Source organism: Salvelinus namaycush, chromosome 8, assembly GCF_016432855.1.
Source record: "Salvelinus namaycush isolate Seneca chromosome 8, SaNama_1.0, whole genome shotgun sequence".
Taxonomy (NCBI): domain Eukaryota; kingdom Metazoa; phylum Chordata; class Actinopteri; order Salmoniformes; family Salmonidae; genus Salvelinus; species Salvelinus namaycush.
In genome coordinates, this window is record NC_052314.1 from 6870488 (window position 1) to 6887214 (window position 16727).

Sequence of the window (16727 nt, forward strand, 5' to 3'; positions counted from 1 at the left end):
AAAAATGTATGTAGTAAAAGTAGAAGTTGTCAAAAATAGAAATAGTAAATTAAGTAAAGTACAGAAAAACTACTTATGTCGTACTTTAAAGTATTTTTTACTTAACTTCTCTGGGATAGGTGGCAGTATTTTCACGTCCGGATGAAAAGCGTGTCCAAAGTAAACTGCCTGCTACTCAGGCCCAGAACCTAAGATATGCATATTATTAGTAGATTTGGATAGAAAACACTCTGAAGTTTCTAAAACGGTTTGAATCATGTCTGTGAGTACAACATAACTTATTTGGCAGGCGAAACCCCGAGGACAAACTATTGAGAATTTAATTTCTTTAGGTCACTCTCTTTTCAATGGGTTTTCATTGGGAATCCAGATTTCTAAAGGACCTTCTTGCAGTTCCTATCGCTTCCACTGGATGTCACCAGTCTTTAGAAATTGGTTGAGGTTTTTCCTTTGAGAAATGAAGAATTAGCCATGTTCAGAATGAGGCTCGAGGGAAGTGTACTCTTTGTTAGAGGCGCATGACCTGAAAGCTAGCCACACTTTGTTTTCCTCCGGTATTGAACACAGTATATCCTGTCTTCAATTTGATCGATTATTTACGTTAAAAAAATACATAAAGTTGTATTACAAAAGTAGTTTGAAATGTTTGGACAAAGCTTACAGGTAACTTTTGAGATATTTTGTAGTCACGTTGCGCAAGTTGGAACCGGTGTTTTTCTGGATCAAACGCGCCAAATAAATGGCCATTTTGGATATATATCGACGGAATTAATCGAACAAAAGGACCATTTATGATGTTTATGGGACATATTGGAGTGCCAACAGAAGACGCTCGTCAAAGGTAAGGCATGAATTATATCTTTATTTCTGCGTTTTGTGTCGCGCCGGGAGGGTTGAAATATGATGGTCTGTGTTTGTTTGCTGTGGTGCTATCCTCAGATAATAGCATCGTTTGCTTTCGCCGCAAAGCATTTTTGAAAATCTGACACGTTGGCTGGATTCACAACAAGTGTAGCTTTAATTTGGTATATCGAATGTGTGATTTCATCAAAGTTTAATTTTTATAGTAATTTATTTGAATTTGGCGCTCTGCATTTTCACTGGATGTTGGCCAGACGCGTCCCACATATCCCAGAGAGGTTAAGTACTTAACACCACTACTTTCAGGAGGTTAGACCTGAAAGCCTGCAGCTCGCTTCAATCCCCCCTCTGATAATTCAGTTTTGATAAAGCTCAGGAGAGCTCCCGGCATGGCCCTGCCTCCCTCGACTTTTTTGCTTGAACTGCATGTGTTGTTGCTGGAAATACTGGCGGTTTCTCAACCTGGGCCTAACCTGTAAAGCTTTTGTTCCCACCCTGGTCTTTCGCTCAGCGAAGACAGACACTCGGAGCATAAAATTGATATGACTCAACACAAAGCAAACATGTAAACAAAGTGAACGCCGTATGTTGAGCTTCCAGAGCCGTTGGGGTTTAGTCTTAGACAGATTATGAGTTTATTCCTCACTGAAGAGATTATAAGGGCGGGGTGGCGGTGGAGGCAGGGCTGGCTGGCGCACTTACACAATGAGAAAACCCAGCGATGACTAGTCTCCATCTGTTCACATGTAGGGCTAGCGTTAGCCTAGCGTTAGCCTAGCTTCAGCAGGTGACCCACCACACGAGCACCGGGGAGTTTGACAAGAAAACAAATTATCTCCCTCACTCATTCACTTCCACACAACCCCCAGGCACTGAACCCCCACTACACATAACCACCAGGCATTGAAACCCCACTACACATAACCCCCACCAGGCATTGAACCCCCACTACACATAACCCCCACTACACATTAAAGGTCGACCGATTATGATTTTTCAACGCCGATACTGATCATTGGAGGACCAAAAAAAGCCAATACCAATTAATCGTTCGATTTATTTTATATATATATTTGTTATAATGACAATTACAACATTACTGAATGAACAATGAACACTTTTATTTTAACTTAATATAATACATAAATCAAATCTATTTAGTCTCAAATAAATAATGAAACATGCTCAATTTGGTTTAAATAATGCAAAAACAAAGTGTTGGAGAAGTAAATAAAAGTGCAACATGTGCCATGTAAAAAAGCTAATGTTTAAGTTCCTTGCTCAGAACATGAGAACATATGAAAGCTGGTGGTTCAATATTCCAAGGTAAGACGTTTTAGGTTGTAGTTATTATAGGAATTATAGGACTATTTCTCTCTATACCATTTTTTAAATTTTATATACCTTTGACTATTGGATGTTCTTATATGCACTTTAGTATTGCCAGCCTAATCTCGGGAGTTGATGGGCTTGAAGTCATAAACAGCGCTGTGCTTCAAACATTGCAAAGACCTGCTGGCAAACGCAGTGAAGTGCTGTTTGAATAAATGCTTACGAGCCTGCTGCTGCCTACCACCGCTCAGTCAGACTGCTCTATCAAATCATAGACTTAATTATAATATAATAACACATAGAAATACAAGCCTTAGGTCATTAATATGGTCAAATCCGGAAACTATCATTTCGAAAACAAAACGTTTAATCTTTCAGTGAAATACGGAACCGTTCCGTATTTTATCGAATGGGTGGCATCCATAAGTCTAAATATTGATGTTACATTGCACAACCTTCAATGTTATGGTCATAATTATGTAAAATTCTGGCAAATTAGTTTGCAACGAGCCAGGCGGCACAAACTGTTGCATATACCCTGACTCTGTGTGCAATCAAGGCAAGAGAACTGACACAATTTCCCTAGTTAATATTGCCTGTTAACATGAATTTCTTTTAACTAAATATGCAGGTTTAAAAAAATATATACTTGTGTATTGATTTTAAGAAAGGCATTGATGTTTATGGTTAGGTACATTGGTGCAACGATTGTGTTTTTTTCGCGAATGCGCATTTGTTAAATCACGCGTTTGGCGAAGTTGAAGTAGGCTGTGATTCGATGATAAATTAACAGGCACCGCATTGATTATATGCAACGCAGGACAAGCTAGTTAACCTAGTAATATCATCAACCATGTGTAGTTAACTAGTGATTATATGAAGATTGATCGTTTTTTAAAGATACATTTAATGCTAGCTAGGAACTTACCTTGGCTCCTTGCTGCACTCGCATAACAGGTAGTCAGCCTGCCACGCAGTCTCCTCGTGGAATGCAATGTAAATCGGCAATAATCGGGGTCCAAAAATGCAGATTACCGATTGTTATGAAAACTTGAAATCGGCCCTATTTAAATCGGGTTTGTCCCCTCCCAGCGAGCCTGCCAGGGGTTTGTAGGGCTTGTAGAAGACAGCCAGTTGGAGAATGGATCATTGCGGAGAGGAAAAGCCAGGCTGTTTTTCATACTTGTGGTGTGGGACGGTTGTTTTGCAAACCTCTCTGCAGACTGCGCTTACAAAGAGCAGCAAACTGACGCGGATGACAAGCCCAAACTCAGACTACAACCTCCACTTGCCGGAGTCTAACTGAACCAGAGAGCGTACAGAGCAGATCTTCAGATAGGGTTGGAGGATTTGGAGGTAATTATTTTTCCTTCTCCATGGCCGAGTTGAACATTTTTTCAGGACTTTATAAGGGTTTGTGTCAGTGGATGTGTGGAGGAGTCAAGTAGCTTCTGAACTTATTACAGTTGGTTAAAATGACTGGATTTAGCAAGTGAAAAATAGGCAACCAAAATATGCTTCCCTTCCTTGTCTGCTAAATACATTGGAGTTAGCCTGGCTCATTTGTATCAAGCCCGGGAAGCGGAAAGGCTCGGGAATCGGAAAGGCCCGGGAATCGGAAAGGCCCGGGAATCGGAAAGGCCCGGGAATCGGAAAGGCCCGGGAATCGGAAAGGCCCGGGAAGCTGAAAGGCACAGGAAGCGGAAAGTAAGCAACAGCAAGAGAGAAAGAGGCCCAGGAAGAAATGGAGACAGAAAAGAGTAATAAGAAAAGTAAAATGGCAAGATACAATGAGAGAGAAAGAAGCTACGAGAGACATGAACCGGTTGTCTCCATGTTGATTCTCAAGGGCACTAGCTAGGAACCCCTTCCCGTCCACTGCCCCCGCAGAGCAACAAAGACCACTTCTCCTCACCTCCCCCATCAAAGACCTCCCTAATGGCAACAAAGACCACTTCTCCTCACCTCCCCCATCAAAGACCTCCCTAATGGCAACAAAGACCACTTCTCCTCACCTCCCCCATCAAAGACCTCCCTAATGGCAACAAAGACCACTTCTCCTCACCTCCCCCATCAAAGACCTCCCTAATGGCAACAAAGACCACTTCTCCTCACCTCCCCCATCAAAGACCTCCCTAATGGCAACAAAGACCACCACCAGCCTTGCTCCGCTCATCCCTCCTCTCCTCTCCCATCAAAAGCCTCTCTAATGGCAACAAAGAGCTGACAAGCTCCCAGAGGGAGCCTAGAGGTCTGGGAACCTCTCCTGCCTGGGTCACCAGTTTCATCTTTCCCCCGCTGGAAGGTCTTTCATTAAATGGGCAGGCGTGGACCCCGTAATCCTCCTCCCCGGGCCACTAAGGCCCCCCCCCCCCCCCACGGTGGGTCAAGTCTGCAGGTCGTCCGAGGCCCCCAGGCACCATTCTCATTTAACTAGTCGTATTATATTTTTTCTCCATTCACCAACTGCATGTCAAATAGATGAGAGTGGACAAAAGCCATATCATGTAAATGACTGGAGGACTAAATAAAGGGTCTGTGCTAGCGTCACCCGCCAGCGCACAATCCCATCCAACCTGGAAGTCAGAGTTTATGTTCTTAATTGATGTTTAAAAAGGCATTGTGTTGACGAGAGCTGTGTGGGATTATTCTACATTGTCCAAAGTGTTGATAACAGTAATAAAGGTTTTAATCTCAGAGGGAATGGTGTATTTATAAAGGAATAAAATCCCTTCACTGTTAAACTCAGGCTTTCTGTGGCATCGGATTAAACTCTCCCACACACACAGCTAGCTAGAACCACGTAGCTGAAATCTGTGGTGGAGCTGGGCTTTCTGTTGCATCGGATTACACTCCCACACACACACACAGCTAGCTAGAACCATGTAGCTGAAATCTGTGGTGGAGCTGGGCTTTCTGTGGCATCAGATTACACTCCCACACACACACACACACACACACACACACACAGCTAGCTAGAACCATGTAGCTGAAATCTGTGGTGGAGCTGGGCTTTCTGTGGCATCGGATTACACACTCCCACACACACAAAGCTAGCTAGAACCACGTAGCTGAAATCTGTGGTGAAGCTGGGCTTTCTGTTGCATCGGATTACACTCCCACACACACAGCTAGCTAGAACCATGTAGCTGAAATCTGTGGTGGAGCTGGGCTTTCTGTGGCATCGGATTACACTCCCACACACACACACAGCTAGCTAGAACCATGTAGCTGAAATCTGTGGTGGAGCTGGGCTTTCTGTGGCATCGGATTACACTCCCACACACACACACAGCTAGCTAGAACCATGTAGCTGAAATCTGTGGTGGAGCTGGGCTTTCTGTGGCATCGGATTACACTCCCACACACAGCTAGCTAGAACCATGTAGCTGAAATCTGTGGTGGAGCTGGGCTTTCTGTGGCATCGGATTACACTCCCACACACACACACAGCTAGCTAGAACCATGTAGCTGAAATCTGTGGTGGAGCTGGGCTTTCTGTGGCATCGGATTACACTCCCACACACAGCTAGCTAGAACCATGTAGCTGAAATCTGTGGTGGAGCTGGGCTTTCTGTGACATCGGATTACACTCCCACACACACACACAGCTAGCTAGAACCATGTAGCTGAAATCTGTGGTGGAGCTGGGCTTTCTGTGGCATCGGATTACACTCCCACACACACACAAAGCTAGCTAGAACCACATAGCTGAAATCTGTGGTGAAGCTGGGCTTTCTGTGGCATCGGATTACACTCCCACACACACAGCTAGCTAGAACCATGTAGCTGAAATCTGTGGTGGAGCTGGGCTTTCTGTGGCATCGGATTACACTCCCACACACACACACAGCTAGCTAGAACCATGTAGCTGAAATCTGTGGTGGAGCTGGGCTTTCTGTGGCATCGGATTACACTCCCACACACACACACACACAGCTAGCTAGAACCATGTAGCTGAAATCTGTGGTGGAGCTGGGCTTTCTGTGGCATCGGATTACACTCCCACACACAGCTAGCTAGAACCATGTAGCTGAAATCTGTGGTGGAGCTGGGCTTTCTGTGGCATCGGATTACACTCCCACACACACACACAGCTAGCTAGAACCATGTAGCTGAAATCTGTGGTGGAGCTGGGCTTTCTGTGGCATCGGATTACACACTCCCACACACACAAAGCTAGCTAGAACCACGTAGCTGAAATCTGTGGTGAAGCTGGGCTTTCTGTGGCATCGGATTACACTCCCACACACACACACAGCTAGCTAGAACCATGTAGCTGAAATCTGTGGTGGAGCTGGGCTTTCTGTGGCATCGGATTACACTCCCACACACACACACAGCTAGCTAGAACCATGTAGCTGAAATCTGTGGTGGAGCTGGGCTTTCTGTGGCATCGGATTACACTCCCACACACACACACAGCTAGCTAGAACCATGTAGCTGAAATCTGTGGTGGAGCTGGGCTTTCTGTGGCATCGGATTACACTCCCACACACAGCTAGCTAGAACCATGTAGCTGAAATCTGTGGTGGAGCTGGGCTTTCTGTGGCATCGGATTACACTCCCACACACACACACAGCTAGCTAGAACCATGTAGCTGAAATCTGTGGTGGAGCTGGGCTTTCTGTGGCATCGGATTACACTCCCACACACAGCTAGCTAGAACCATGTAGCTGAAATCTGTGGTGGAGCTGGGCTTTCTGTGACATCGGATTACACTCCCACACACACACACAGCTAGCTAGAACCATGTAGCTGAAATCTGTGGTGGAGCTGGGCTTTCTGTGGCATCGGATTACACTCCCACACACACACAAAGCTAGCTAGAACCACATAGCTGAAATCTGTGGTGAAGCTGGGCTTTCTGTGGCATCGGATTACACTCCCACACACACACAGCTAGCTAGAACCACGTAGCTGAAATCTGTGGTGGAGCTGGGCTTTCTGTGGCATCGGATTACACTCCCACACACACACACAGCTAGCTAGAACCATGTAGCTGAAATCTGTGGTGGAGCTGGGCTTTCTGTGGCATTGGATTACACTCCCACACACACACAGCTAGCTAGAACCATGTAGCTGAAATCTGTGGTGGAGCTGGGCTTTCTGTGGCATCAGATTACACTCCCACACACACACACAGCTAGCTAGAACCATGTAGCGGAAATCTGTGGTGGAGCTGGGCTTTCTGTGGCATCAGATTACACACTCCCACACACACAAAGCTAGCTAGAACCACGTAGCTGAAATCTGTGGTGAAGCTGGGCTTTCTGTGGCATCGGATTACACTCCCCCACACACACAGCTAGCTAGAACCACGTAGCTGAAATCTGTGGTGGAGCTGGGCTTTCTGTTGCATCGGATTACACTCCCACACACACACACAGCTAGCTAGAACCATGTAGCTGAAATCTGTGGTGGAGCTGGGCTTTCTGTGGCATCAGATTACACTCCCACACACACACACAGCTAGCTAGAACCATGTAGCTGAAATCTGTGGTGGAGCTGGGCTTTCTGTGGCATCGGATTACACTCCCACACACACACACACAGCTAGCTAGAACCATGTAGCTGAAATCTGTGGTGGAGCTGGGCTTTCTGTGGCATCGGATTACACTCCCACACACACACACAGCTAGCTAGAACCATGTAGCTGAAATCTGTGGTGGAGCTGGGCTTTCTGTTATCACCTTATCTTGTTGTTCCAATTAGGATGAAGTCTGGAGGCCAATTTGGTACCAACATTCAACTGGTCTCAGTAATTGTGCCAATATGGATACTTGAGGTCACATTGGTGCTTCTCCTATTTTTGTTCAAATAATTGAGCGTAGGCTAATAACAAAAATTGAATTAGGTAATAGACAAAACTTTTAAATGTTTACCAAAGGAACAAAATATACCACTTCTGCAAGCAGTTGCCAGACATCTGGTCTTAATCCTGTAGCGAGGCTACGGTGACGACTCTCTGATTATCCGGGTCACATGACCAGGGTGAGGGGGGTCTCCCGCTGACCGGAGCTCCCTCTTTTGAAATCACCTCACCAGCCATTTAACACAAGCTGAGCGACTCCCGCTGAATGGAAGGGAGAGAGAACCGCTCCAAATCCCCTCCTCCTCCTCGTTCTTTTCATTTCCTCTGAGGGCAGAGGGCTTGGCAGCCGTGTGCCGTTTGTGCTTCCCTGGGGCTGAAAAACAAGCCCTCACACTGAGACCTTGAGTAGTGCTAAATGATTGTGCAGACACACTGACTGACCCCTTCTGCTGCTCCCTGACCACGACATACTGACTGACCCCTTCTGCTGCTCCCTGACCACAACACACTGACTGACCCCTTCTGCTTCTCCCTGACCACGACACACTGACTGACCCCTTCTGCTGCTCCTTGACCACAACACACTGACTGACCCCTTCTGCTTCTCCCTGACCACAACACACTGACTGACCCCTTCTGCTTCTCCCTGACCACAACACACTGACTGACCCCTTCTGCTTCTCCCTGACCACGACACACTGACTGACCCCTTCTGCTTCTCCCTGACCACGACACACTGACTGACCCCTTCTGCTTCTCCCTGACCACAACACACTGACTAAGTCGCTCTGGACAAGAGCGTTTACTAAATGACTAAACTAATTGGATGATCTGTGCTATGGCTGTGATAAATGGACAATTTTTCTTAACGTTTAAATAGGCTTTAAAAAATAAAAAAAATATCGGTTTTCCGTTAAAATGACACAAACAAATAAAATTCCCTGTGAATTCATAATGCAAATGGTCTACATCGCACTTCCTGCGGAGAGAGAAAATGTTATCATTTATGCTGCGGGTGCTCTTGCTTTTCACAAGAGTGGCGCTTGTAGCTTGTCATAGTCCAATAAGTCACCAAACCGGCTGTAGTCAGAGCTAGAGACTTATTAGGAGATACCTATCCTAATTAATGGAAGCTAGCTAGCATAGCTAGCTTCTTTAGGTTTTTAACCAGTCAAAATACTTTTTTGGGGCCATAATTACACAAAGAAACACACAAAAAACTGATGAGCATGCTTAGTAATGTTTCTAAAACAATACATGTACTACTAGTAAGAAGTAATGTGGAATATTGAGAATTTAATGTAATATTCTCTGACCTTTGCATTTTAACAAAAATGTTTAGCTGCCCCTTTAAGGTTATCTTGGTAACAGGGCCACTTGAGTCATCACGTGTTCCTGTGAGAATGTCACCAGTAAAGGCAACCAATGTCTCTTTTTGCTAGCAGTGGGAGCAAACTAAAATATTGAAAAGCAACCTGGCTTGTGAACAAAACAATGTAAATAGCCAAGAAACACGAGGACAAAGTCTCACTTTAGTAGACTTGAGTAACTTTTATGCCTGTGCCCATTGCTTCTAAAAAAACAAATCCTTCAGGACAGATTTCTTTATGCATTAACAGATATGAAACAAAGGTCAGAAATACTTTGAAATAAGCTACTGCAGCATTTATTTAGCTATAAAATCACAACTTGTACTTGGGACTATATTAATTAAGAGTTACCGGAGAGTTACCATGCGCCAACGTGGCTGGTGAATTAGACATTCTTACCCTCCAATGCCAAAAACCTACCTGCATTTATTTGGCAGGTGGCCTTGAGTATTACACAGGATAGCTTTTTCTTCTAGATAGAATCAGAACACTTTATTTCTGCAGGAGCGCAGTGGGAAAGGCAGTAAAAAGTATCTCACTCATTATGTCTGCAGCAGGCCCCAGCAAAACAGGCACATGGGCAGGGTAGACACTTTCATGAGAGGAATTATAACGCACTTAACTGTTAACTGACCAAATCATCTAATAGTTAACTAGCTAGCTAACGCGTGAGCTAACTAGCCGACCTACAAGGAATGTTTCGAATTGGCCATCTATTTTTTTGCCTACCTTATTCGCTGTTCTCTCATCTGGAAACGGCGGGCGGACTCACACAAGTCGTAGGCTGCATATGGAGCGCTTTAGCATATTTACAATTTTATTTTACAGATTAAGCAGAAGCGCAATTTAACACTAATTTCCGGTCGCATTTTTTAAGACTATTGAAAACTGAATTGAAAACATTTTAATTTAAATAAATGAATTTAAGAGTTTAAGACTAAGGACCCGCGACACCCTGATTAGAAAACCCATTTTTTGTTGTTAATTGTTATAGTCTAGACCAGTAAGGCTGGGTTGGGCTGTCTAGACCAGTAAGGCTGGGTTGGGCTGTCTAGACCAGTAGGGCTGGACTGTCTAGACCAGTAGGGCTGGGTTGGGTTGTCTAGACCAGTAGGGCTGGGTTGGGTTGTCTAGACCAGTAGGGCTGGGTTGGGTTGTCTAGACCAGTAGGGCTGGGTTGGGCTGTCTAGACCAGTAGGGCTGGGTTGGGCTGTCTAGACCAGTAGGGCTGGGTTGGGCTGTCTAGACCAGTAGGGCTGGGTTGGGCTGTCTAGACCAGTAGGGCTGGGTTGGGCTGTCTAGACCAGTAGGGCTGGACTGTCTAGACCAGTAGGGCTGGACTGTCTAGACCAGTAGGGCTGGACTGTCTAGACCAGTAGGGCTGGACTGTCTAGACCAGTAGGGCTGGACTGTCTAGACCAGTAGGGCTGGACTGTCTAGACCAGTAGGGCTGGACTGTCTAGACCAGTAGGGCTGGGTTGGGTTGTCTAGACCAGTAGGGCTGGGTTGGGTTGTCTAGACCAGTAGGGCTGGGTTGGGCTGTCTAGACCAGTAGGGCTGGGTTGGGCTGTCTAGACCAGTAGGGCTGGGTTGGGCTGTCTAGACCAGTAGGGCTGGGTTGGGCTGTCTAGACCAGTAGGGCTGGGTTGGGCTGTCTAGACCAGTAAGGCTGGGTTGGGCTGTCTAGACCAGTAGGGCTGGGCTGTCTAGACCAGTAGGGCTGGGCTGGGCTGGGTTTTCTAGACCAGTAGGGCAGGCTGTCTAGACCAGTAGGGCTGGGCTGTCTAGACCAGTAGGGCTGGACTGTCTAGACCAGTAGGGCCGGGCTGTCTAGATCAGTAGGGCTGGGTTGGGTTGGGTTGTCTAGACCAGTAGGGCTGGGTTGTCTAGACCAGTAGGGCTGGGTTGTCTAGACCAGTAGGGCTGGGTTGTCTAGACCAGTAGGGCTGGGTTGTCTAGACCAGTAGGGCTGGGTTGTCTAGACCAGTAGGGCTGGGTTGTCTAGACCAGTAGGGCTGGGTTGTCTAGACCAGTAGGGCTGGGTTGTCTAGACCAGTAGGGCTGGGTTGTCTAGACCAGTAGGGCTAGACCAGTAGGGCTGGGCTGTCTAGACCAGTAGGGCTGGGCTGTCTAGACCAGTAGGGCTGGGCTGTCTAGACCAGTAGGGCTGGGCTGTCTAGACCAGTAGGGCTGGGCTGTCTAGACCAGTAGGGCTGGGTTGTCTAGACCAGTAGGACTGGGTTGTCTAGACCAGTAGGACTGGGTTGTCTAGACCAGTAGGACTGGGTTGTCTAGACCAGTAGGACTGGGTTGTCTAGAACAGTAGGACTGGGTTGCACTGGGCTGTCTAGATCAGTAGGACTGGGAGAGTGAGAGACCAAAACCACGGGACTGGGAGAGTGAGAGACCAAAACCACAGGACTGGGAGAGTGAGAGACCAAAACCACAGGACTGGGAGAGTGAGAGACCAAAACCACAGGACTGGGAGAGTGAGAGACCAAAACCACGGGACTGGGAGAGTGAGAGACCAAAACCACAGGACTGGGAGAGTGAGAGACCAAAACCACAGGACTGGGAGAGTGAGAGACCAAAACCACGGGACTGGGAGAGTGAGAGACCAAAACCACGGGACTGGGAGAGTGAGAGACCAAAACCACAGGACTGGGAGAGTGAGAGACCAAAACCACGGGACTGGGAGAGTGAGAGACCAAAACCACGGGACTGGGAGAGTGATAGACCAAAACCACAGGACTGGGAGAGTGAGAGACCAAAACCAGGACTGGGAGAGTGAGTGAAAGGAGTGATGTAGTGAAAGGAGTGATGTAGTGAGAGCATGCTCCGAGCGAGCTTCACTGACACCACAGTGAATATCTCTACCAGGGAAACTGCAGAGCTCCCTTGGGGCTCCTCGCAGTGATTGTGTGTGTGTGATTGTGCTTGATTGTGTGTGATTGTGCTTGATTGTGTGTGTGTGTGTGTGTGTGTGTGTGTGTGTGTGTGTGTGTGTGTGTGTGTGTGTGTGTGTGTGTGTGTGTGTGTGTGTGTGTGTGTGTGATTGTGCTTGATTGTGTGTGTGTGTGTGTGATTGTGATTGGGTGTGTGTGTGTGTGATTGTGCTTGATTGTGTGTGTGTGTGTGATTGTGATTGTGTGTGTGTGTGTGTGATTGTGATTGGGTGTGTGTGTGTGTGATTGTGCTTGATTGTGTGTGTGTGTGTGTGATTGTGCTTGATTGTGTGTGTGTGTGTGATTGTGATTGTGTGTGTGTGTGTGATTGTGTTCAGATCAGCTCGCCTACGTAAACAAACTACACATCCACATCTCAGTGTCCATCATCATTTTATTCCTGTTGGACGGGGACAAAAACAAGCAACGGGCTTTTCTGACAACCTGTGTTGGACCGAGTGAACCAAGAGATGTGAGCTAGAAGGGCTTTCTCAGCTGTGAACCCCAGAGCCTCCTCTCAGTTGGCTTAGCAACCAAGTGTTTCAAACAGCGTGGCAGAGCTCCAACAATAGACATTTCACTCCTCACAGCTTTCTCCACTGCTTAATTCTCCACTCGCACATTTTTCCATTGTTCTTTGTCCAAACGCCACAAAATTCTACAGCCCCCCCCCCCAGAAAACTGGCTTGTGTTCAAAGTTAATTTAATCCCCAAATCATAACACATTAAATCAAAAAATGTCCGGGCGTAGACGCCTGTAACTGTGGCAACCCCACAGTGGGGGAGCGAGCGTGGGTCTTGGCCCGTGTGTGTGTGTGTGTGTGTGTGTGTGTGTGTGTGTGTGTGTGTGTGTGTGTGTGTGTGTGTGTGTGTGTGTGTGTGTGTGTGTGTGTGTGTGTGTCAGGGGGGAGGGTTCAGGGGCATCTCCTCGTCCTACACTTCTCCCTGTCAGGTCCAGCATGGGGCTGCTCATTGATCTACACGGCACTCTATACGTACCGCACGGCAAGAAAGGTCAGCATTTGGTAGTGAAATATCACAAACCAACTAACGTGACCCACTTTAATGAAGGAAGCTGTGTATATGCAGCTGATGTGTTGACTGATGTGTAATTGCACCACTGAGGGGGAAAACATGTAGAATATATTGACTATTATAAACTTGGTGGTTCGAACCCTGAATGTTGATTGGCTGACAGCCGTGGTATACCACAGGTATGACAAAACATATTTTTACTGCTGTAATTACATTGGTAACCAGTTTATAATAGCAATAAGGCACCTCAGGGGTTTGTGGTATATGGCCAATATACACAACGGCTAAGGGATGTTCTTAAGCACGACGCAACGCAGAGTGCCTGGACACAGCCCTTAGCCGTGATATACCCCCTCGTACCTCATTAAATAATCTCTCTTTCTGGCCCTACAGGAGCGCACAGTGTCTTTATTTGCATACGAGTACATCGGAAGACACGGGGGGGGTAAATCCTAAGACGTTTTTAATCATGTAGCGAAAAACAGTCACACCGAAACACACGCGCTTCCGAATGTTCCGCTTCTAACAACAGGTATTAAATAGTCACCCTGCCTTAAACACAGCCAGATGAAGTGGTCGAGGCTCTCCTTCCATACACACTGCATCTCTCTCTGTCCTGCACTGAAGTGGATGCTGTTGAGCCTTGATGTCTACCGTCTACTGCTCCCAGTGCTTAACCTCTGTCAGGGGAGGAGGGGGCTGCTGCTGAGGTAGGGTGAGACCTGGGGGGGGGGGGGGGGGGGGGGGCAACACGGTGACAACTCAAACAAGGCACTGAATCACTACTGGACAGAGAGGAGGAAGAAGGGAGGGGGAGATGGGAAGCGGTGGAGGAGGATGAGAACCAGCTAGTCACTATCTCTCAGCTTCCCCAGTCACATCTCCTGCTCAGCAGCCGCCACAGGGTGAACTGTGAGTTAGTGTGTGTGTGTGTGTGTGTGTGTGTGTGTGTGTGTGTGTGTGTGTGTGTGTGTGTGTGTGTGTGTGTGTGTGTGTGTGTGTGTGTGTGTGTGTGTTGATCTAACCACATCGTGGCAGCGGGGGTCATGGAATGCGTGGGGGCACGTGGGCACGCCTGCAGCCTCCTGACCCCGGCTGCTGCTGTTAAATCATGGTCATTTGAAAGCGATTTATTCATGGCTGTTAATGGACCAGGAGGCAGACAGCACCACCTCACTGAGGACCAGGAGGCAGACAGCACCACCTCACTGAGGACCAGGAGGCAGACAGCACCACCTCACTGAGGACCAGGAGGCAGGCAGCACCACCTCACTGAGGACCAGGAGGCAGGCAGCACCACCTCACTGAGGACCAGGAGGCAGACAGCACCACCTCACTGAGGACCAGGAGGCAGGCAGCACCACCTCACTGAGGACCAGGAGGCAGACAGCATCACCTCACTGAGGACCAGGAGGCAGGCAGCACCACCTCACTGAGGACCAGGAGGCAGGCAGCACCACCTCACTGAGGACCAGGAGGCAGGCAGCACCACCTCACTGAGGACCAGGAGGCAGGCAACACCACCTCACTGAGGACCAGGAGGCAGGCAGCACCACCTCACTGAGGACCAGGAGGCAGGCAGCACCACCTCACTGAGGACCAGGAGGCAGACAGCACCACCTCACTGAGGACCAGGAGGCAGACAGCACCACCTCACTGAGGACCAGGAGGCAGGCAGCACCACCTCACTGAGGACGAGGACGCAGACAGCACCACCTCACTGAGGACCAGGAGGCAGGCAGCACCACCTCACTGAGGACCAGGAGGCAGACAGCACCACCTCACTGAGGACCAGGAGGCAGGCAGCACCACCTCACTGAGGACCAGGAGGCAGGCAGCACCACCTCACTGAGGACCAGGAGGCAGGCAGCACCACCTCACTGAGGACCAGGAGGCAGGCAGCACCACCTCACTGAGGACCAGGAGGCAGGCAGCACCACCTCACTGAGGACCAGGAGGCAGGCAGCACCACCTCACTGAGGACCAGGAGGCAGGCAGCACCACCTCACTGAGGACCAGGAGGCAGACAGCACCACCTCACTGAGGACCAGGAGGCAGACAGCACCACCTCACTGAGGATCTTTCCCGTCCTCTCGAAACAAAAAGGTTTGTAAGTGACTGTAAACTACTTTGTGGATACGCTGTGTTCCAACCCCAGCGCTGAATCATTGAAGGCAGTCTGGTGCTGCACAGTCCTTCAGTTTAAACACATTAGCATCGCTGCGGGGGGAAAGCATGTCCGAGCAGGCGGGCTAGCTGTGCCTGCGCCGAGGACGACAGATCTGAAGGTTTTTGTGAAATGAGATGTTTTTAAATCTGTAATGGCTAACTGCTGAAAATGAGGAGGCGGCGTTATCCTTTCTCCATTACTGAGCGAGGGAGAAGGGCAGACGAGCAGGCTATAGAGGGTCGACCGACTCACTGGGAGAACACACAAAGCAGACAAGACCCTCGGCCCCTGGAATGCTGATGAGCTATCTCCCATTGTAGGAGGGGGTTTAACTCACAGAATAACTGCCAAATGCACCTCTTTGAAGAATCTCTCTTCTGCATTAATGAATGAATTATTTATCCAAAGAGAGGCTTTACAATTCACACCAGTTGTACTTATGGCAGCGGATAAAAGAAAACAAAACATCTTGCTTTTCCTCCTCATGACATTTTATCGGGAGGCCCTACATAAAATAAAAGGCCCCAGGATGTGTGGGTGAGCACACTGAAATCACACAACAACAACAACAATGAAGAAATCACAGGCGACACATTTCCTTTTTCCAACAAAAAGAGAAAATATATAGGTTTTTGTCACACACAAAAATGACTCTGGTCCCTTCCCATAATAATAAATAACCTAGTACTTTTACAGTGCTTTTACCTAAAGACGCTTTACAATAGACAACCACAAGGAAACCAAAATCAACAAATGATTGAGTAGGAGAGCCCCCCCCCCCCCCCCCCCCCTCAAACAGAGACTATACCAACATAATATCCCCGTATTCCCTCAGCCCACAGAACAACCCTTACCGTCCTCGGTCTCCTGCCAGACGATGCCTTCCAGGTTGACGCTGGTCCCGGGCTCGCAGGGCCCCAGGCACTCGGGCTCCGTGGCCAAGGCCATGTCTGTGGTGTTGGACGCCACTGAGCGTGTGCGCACCATGATCTGCTCACAGGGTGAGGCGATGCTGTCATTGCTGTTGCCCACCGGCGCCATGACATGGAGGGGTGGAGTGGCGGGCGTGGAGACCGGAGACTCCATCTGGGAGAAAAGAGATAACATGATAAACAAAAGCTGACATAGACCACACAAAAGGAGGCCGTTCCTACGTTACGATAGGCACAACAAAATGTGAAGGGTGGCAAGTATTGAT

The 16727-nt window shown here is 48.0% G+C and overlaps 1 protein-coding gene across 2 annotated transcripts in view; it reads right to left on the bottom strand.

Moving 5' to 3' along the window:
- The window catches only part of LOC120052345 (zinc finger protein 609-like), a 164574-nt gene that overhangs the window by 663 nt on the left and 147184 nt on the right, over positions 1–16727 (bottom strand). For both annotated transcript variants that reach the window (XM_038999198.1, XM_038999199.1), the window contains exon 3: positions 16384–16615. In XM_038999198.1, the coding sequence (XP_038855126.1) occupies positions 16384–16615 (232 nt within the window). The remainder of the gene's footprint in view (positions 1–16383; positions 16616–16727) is intronic.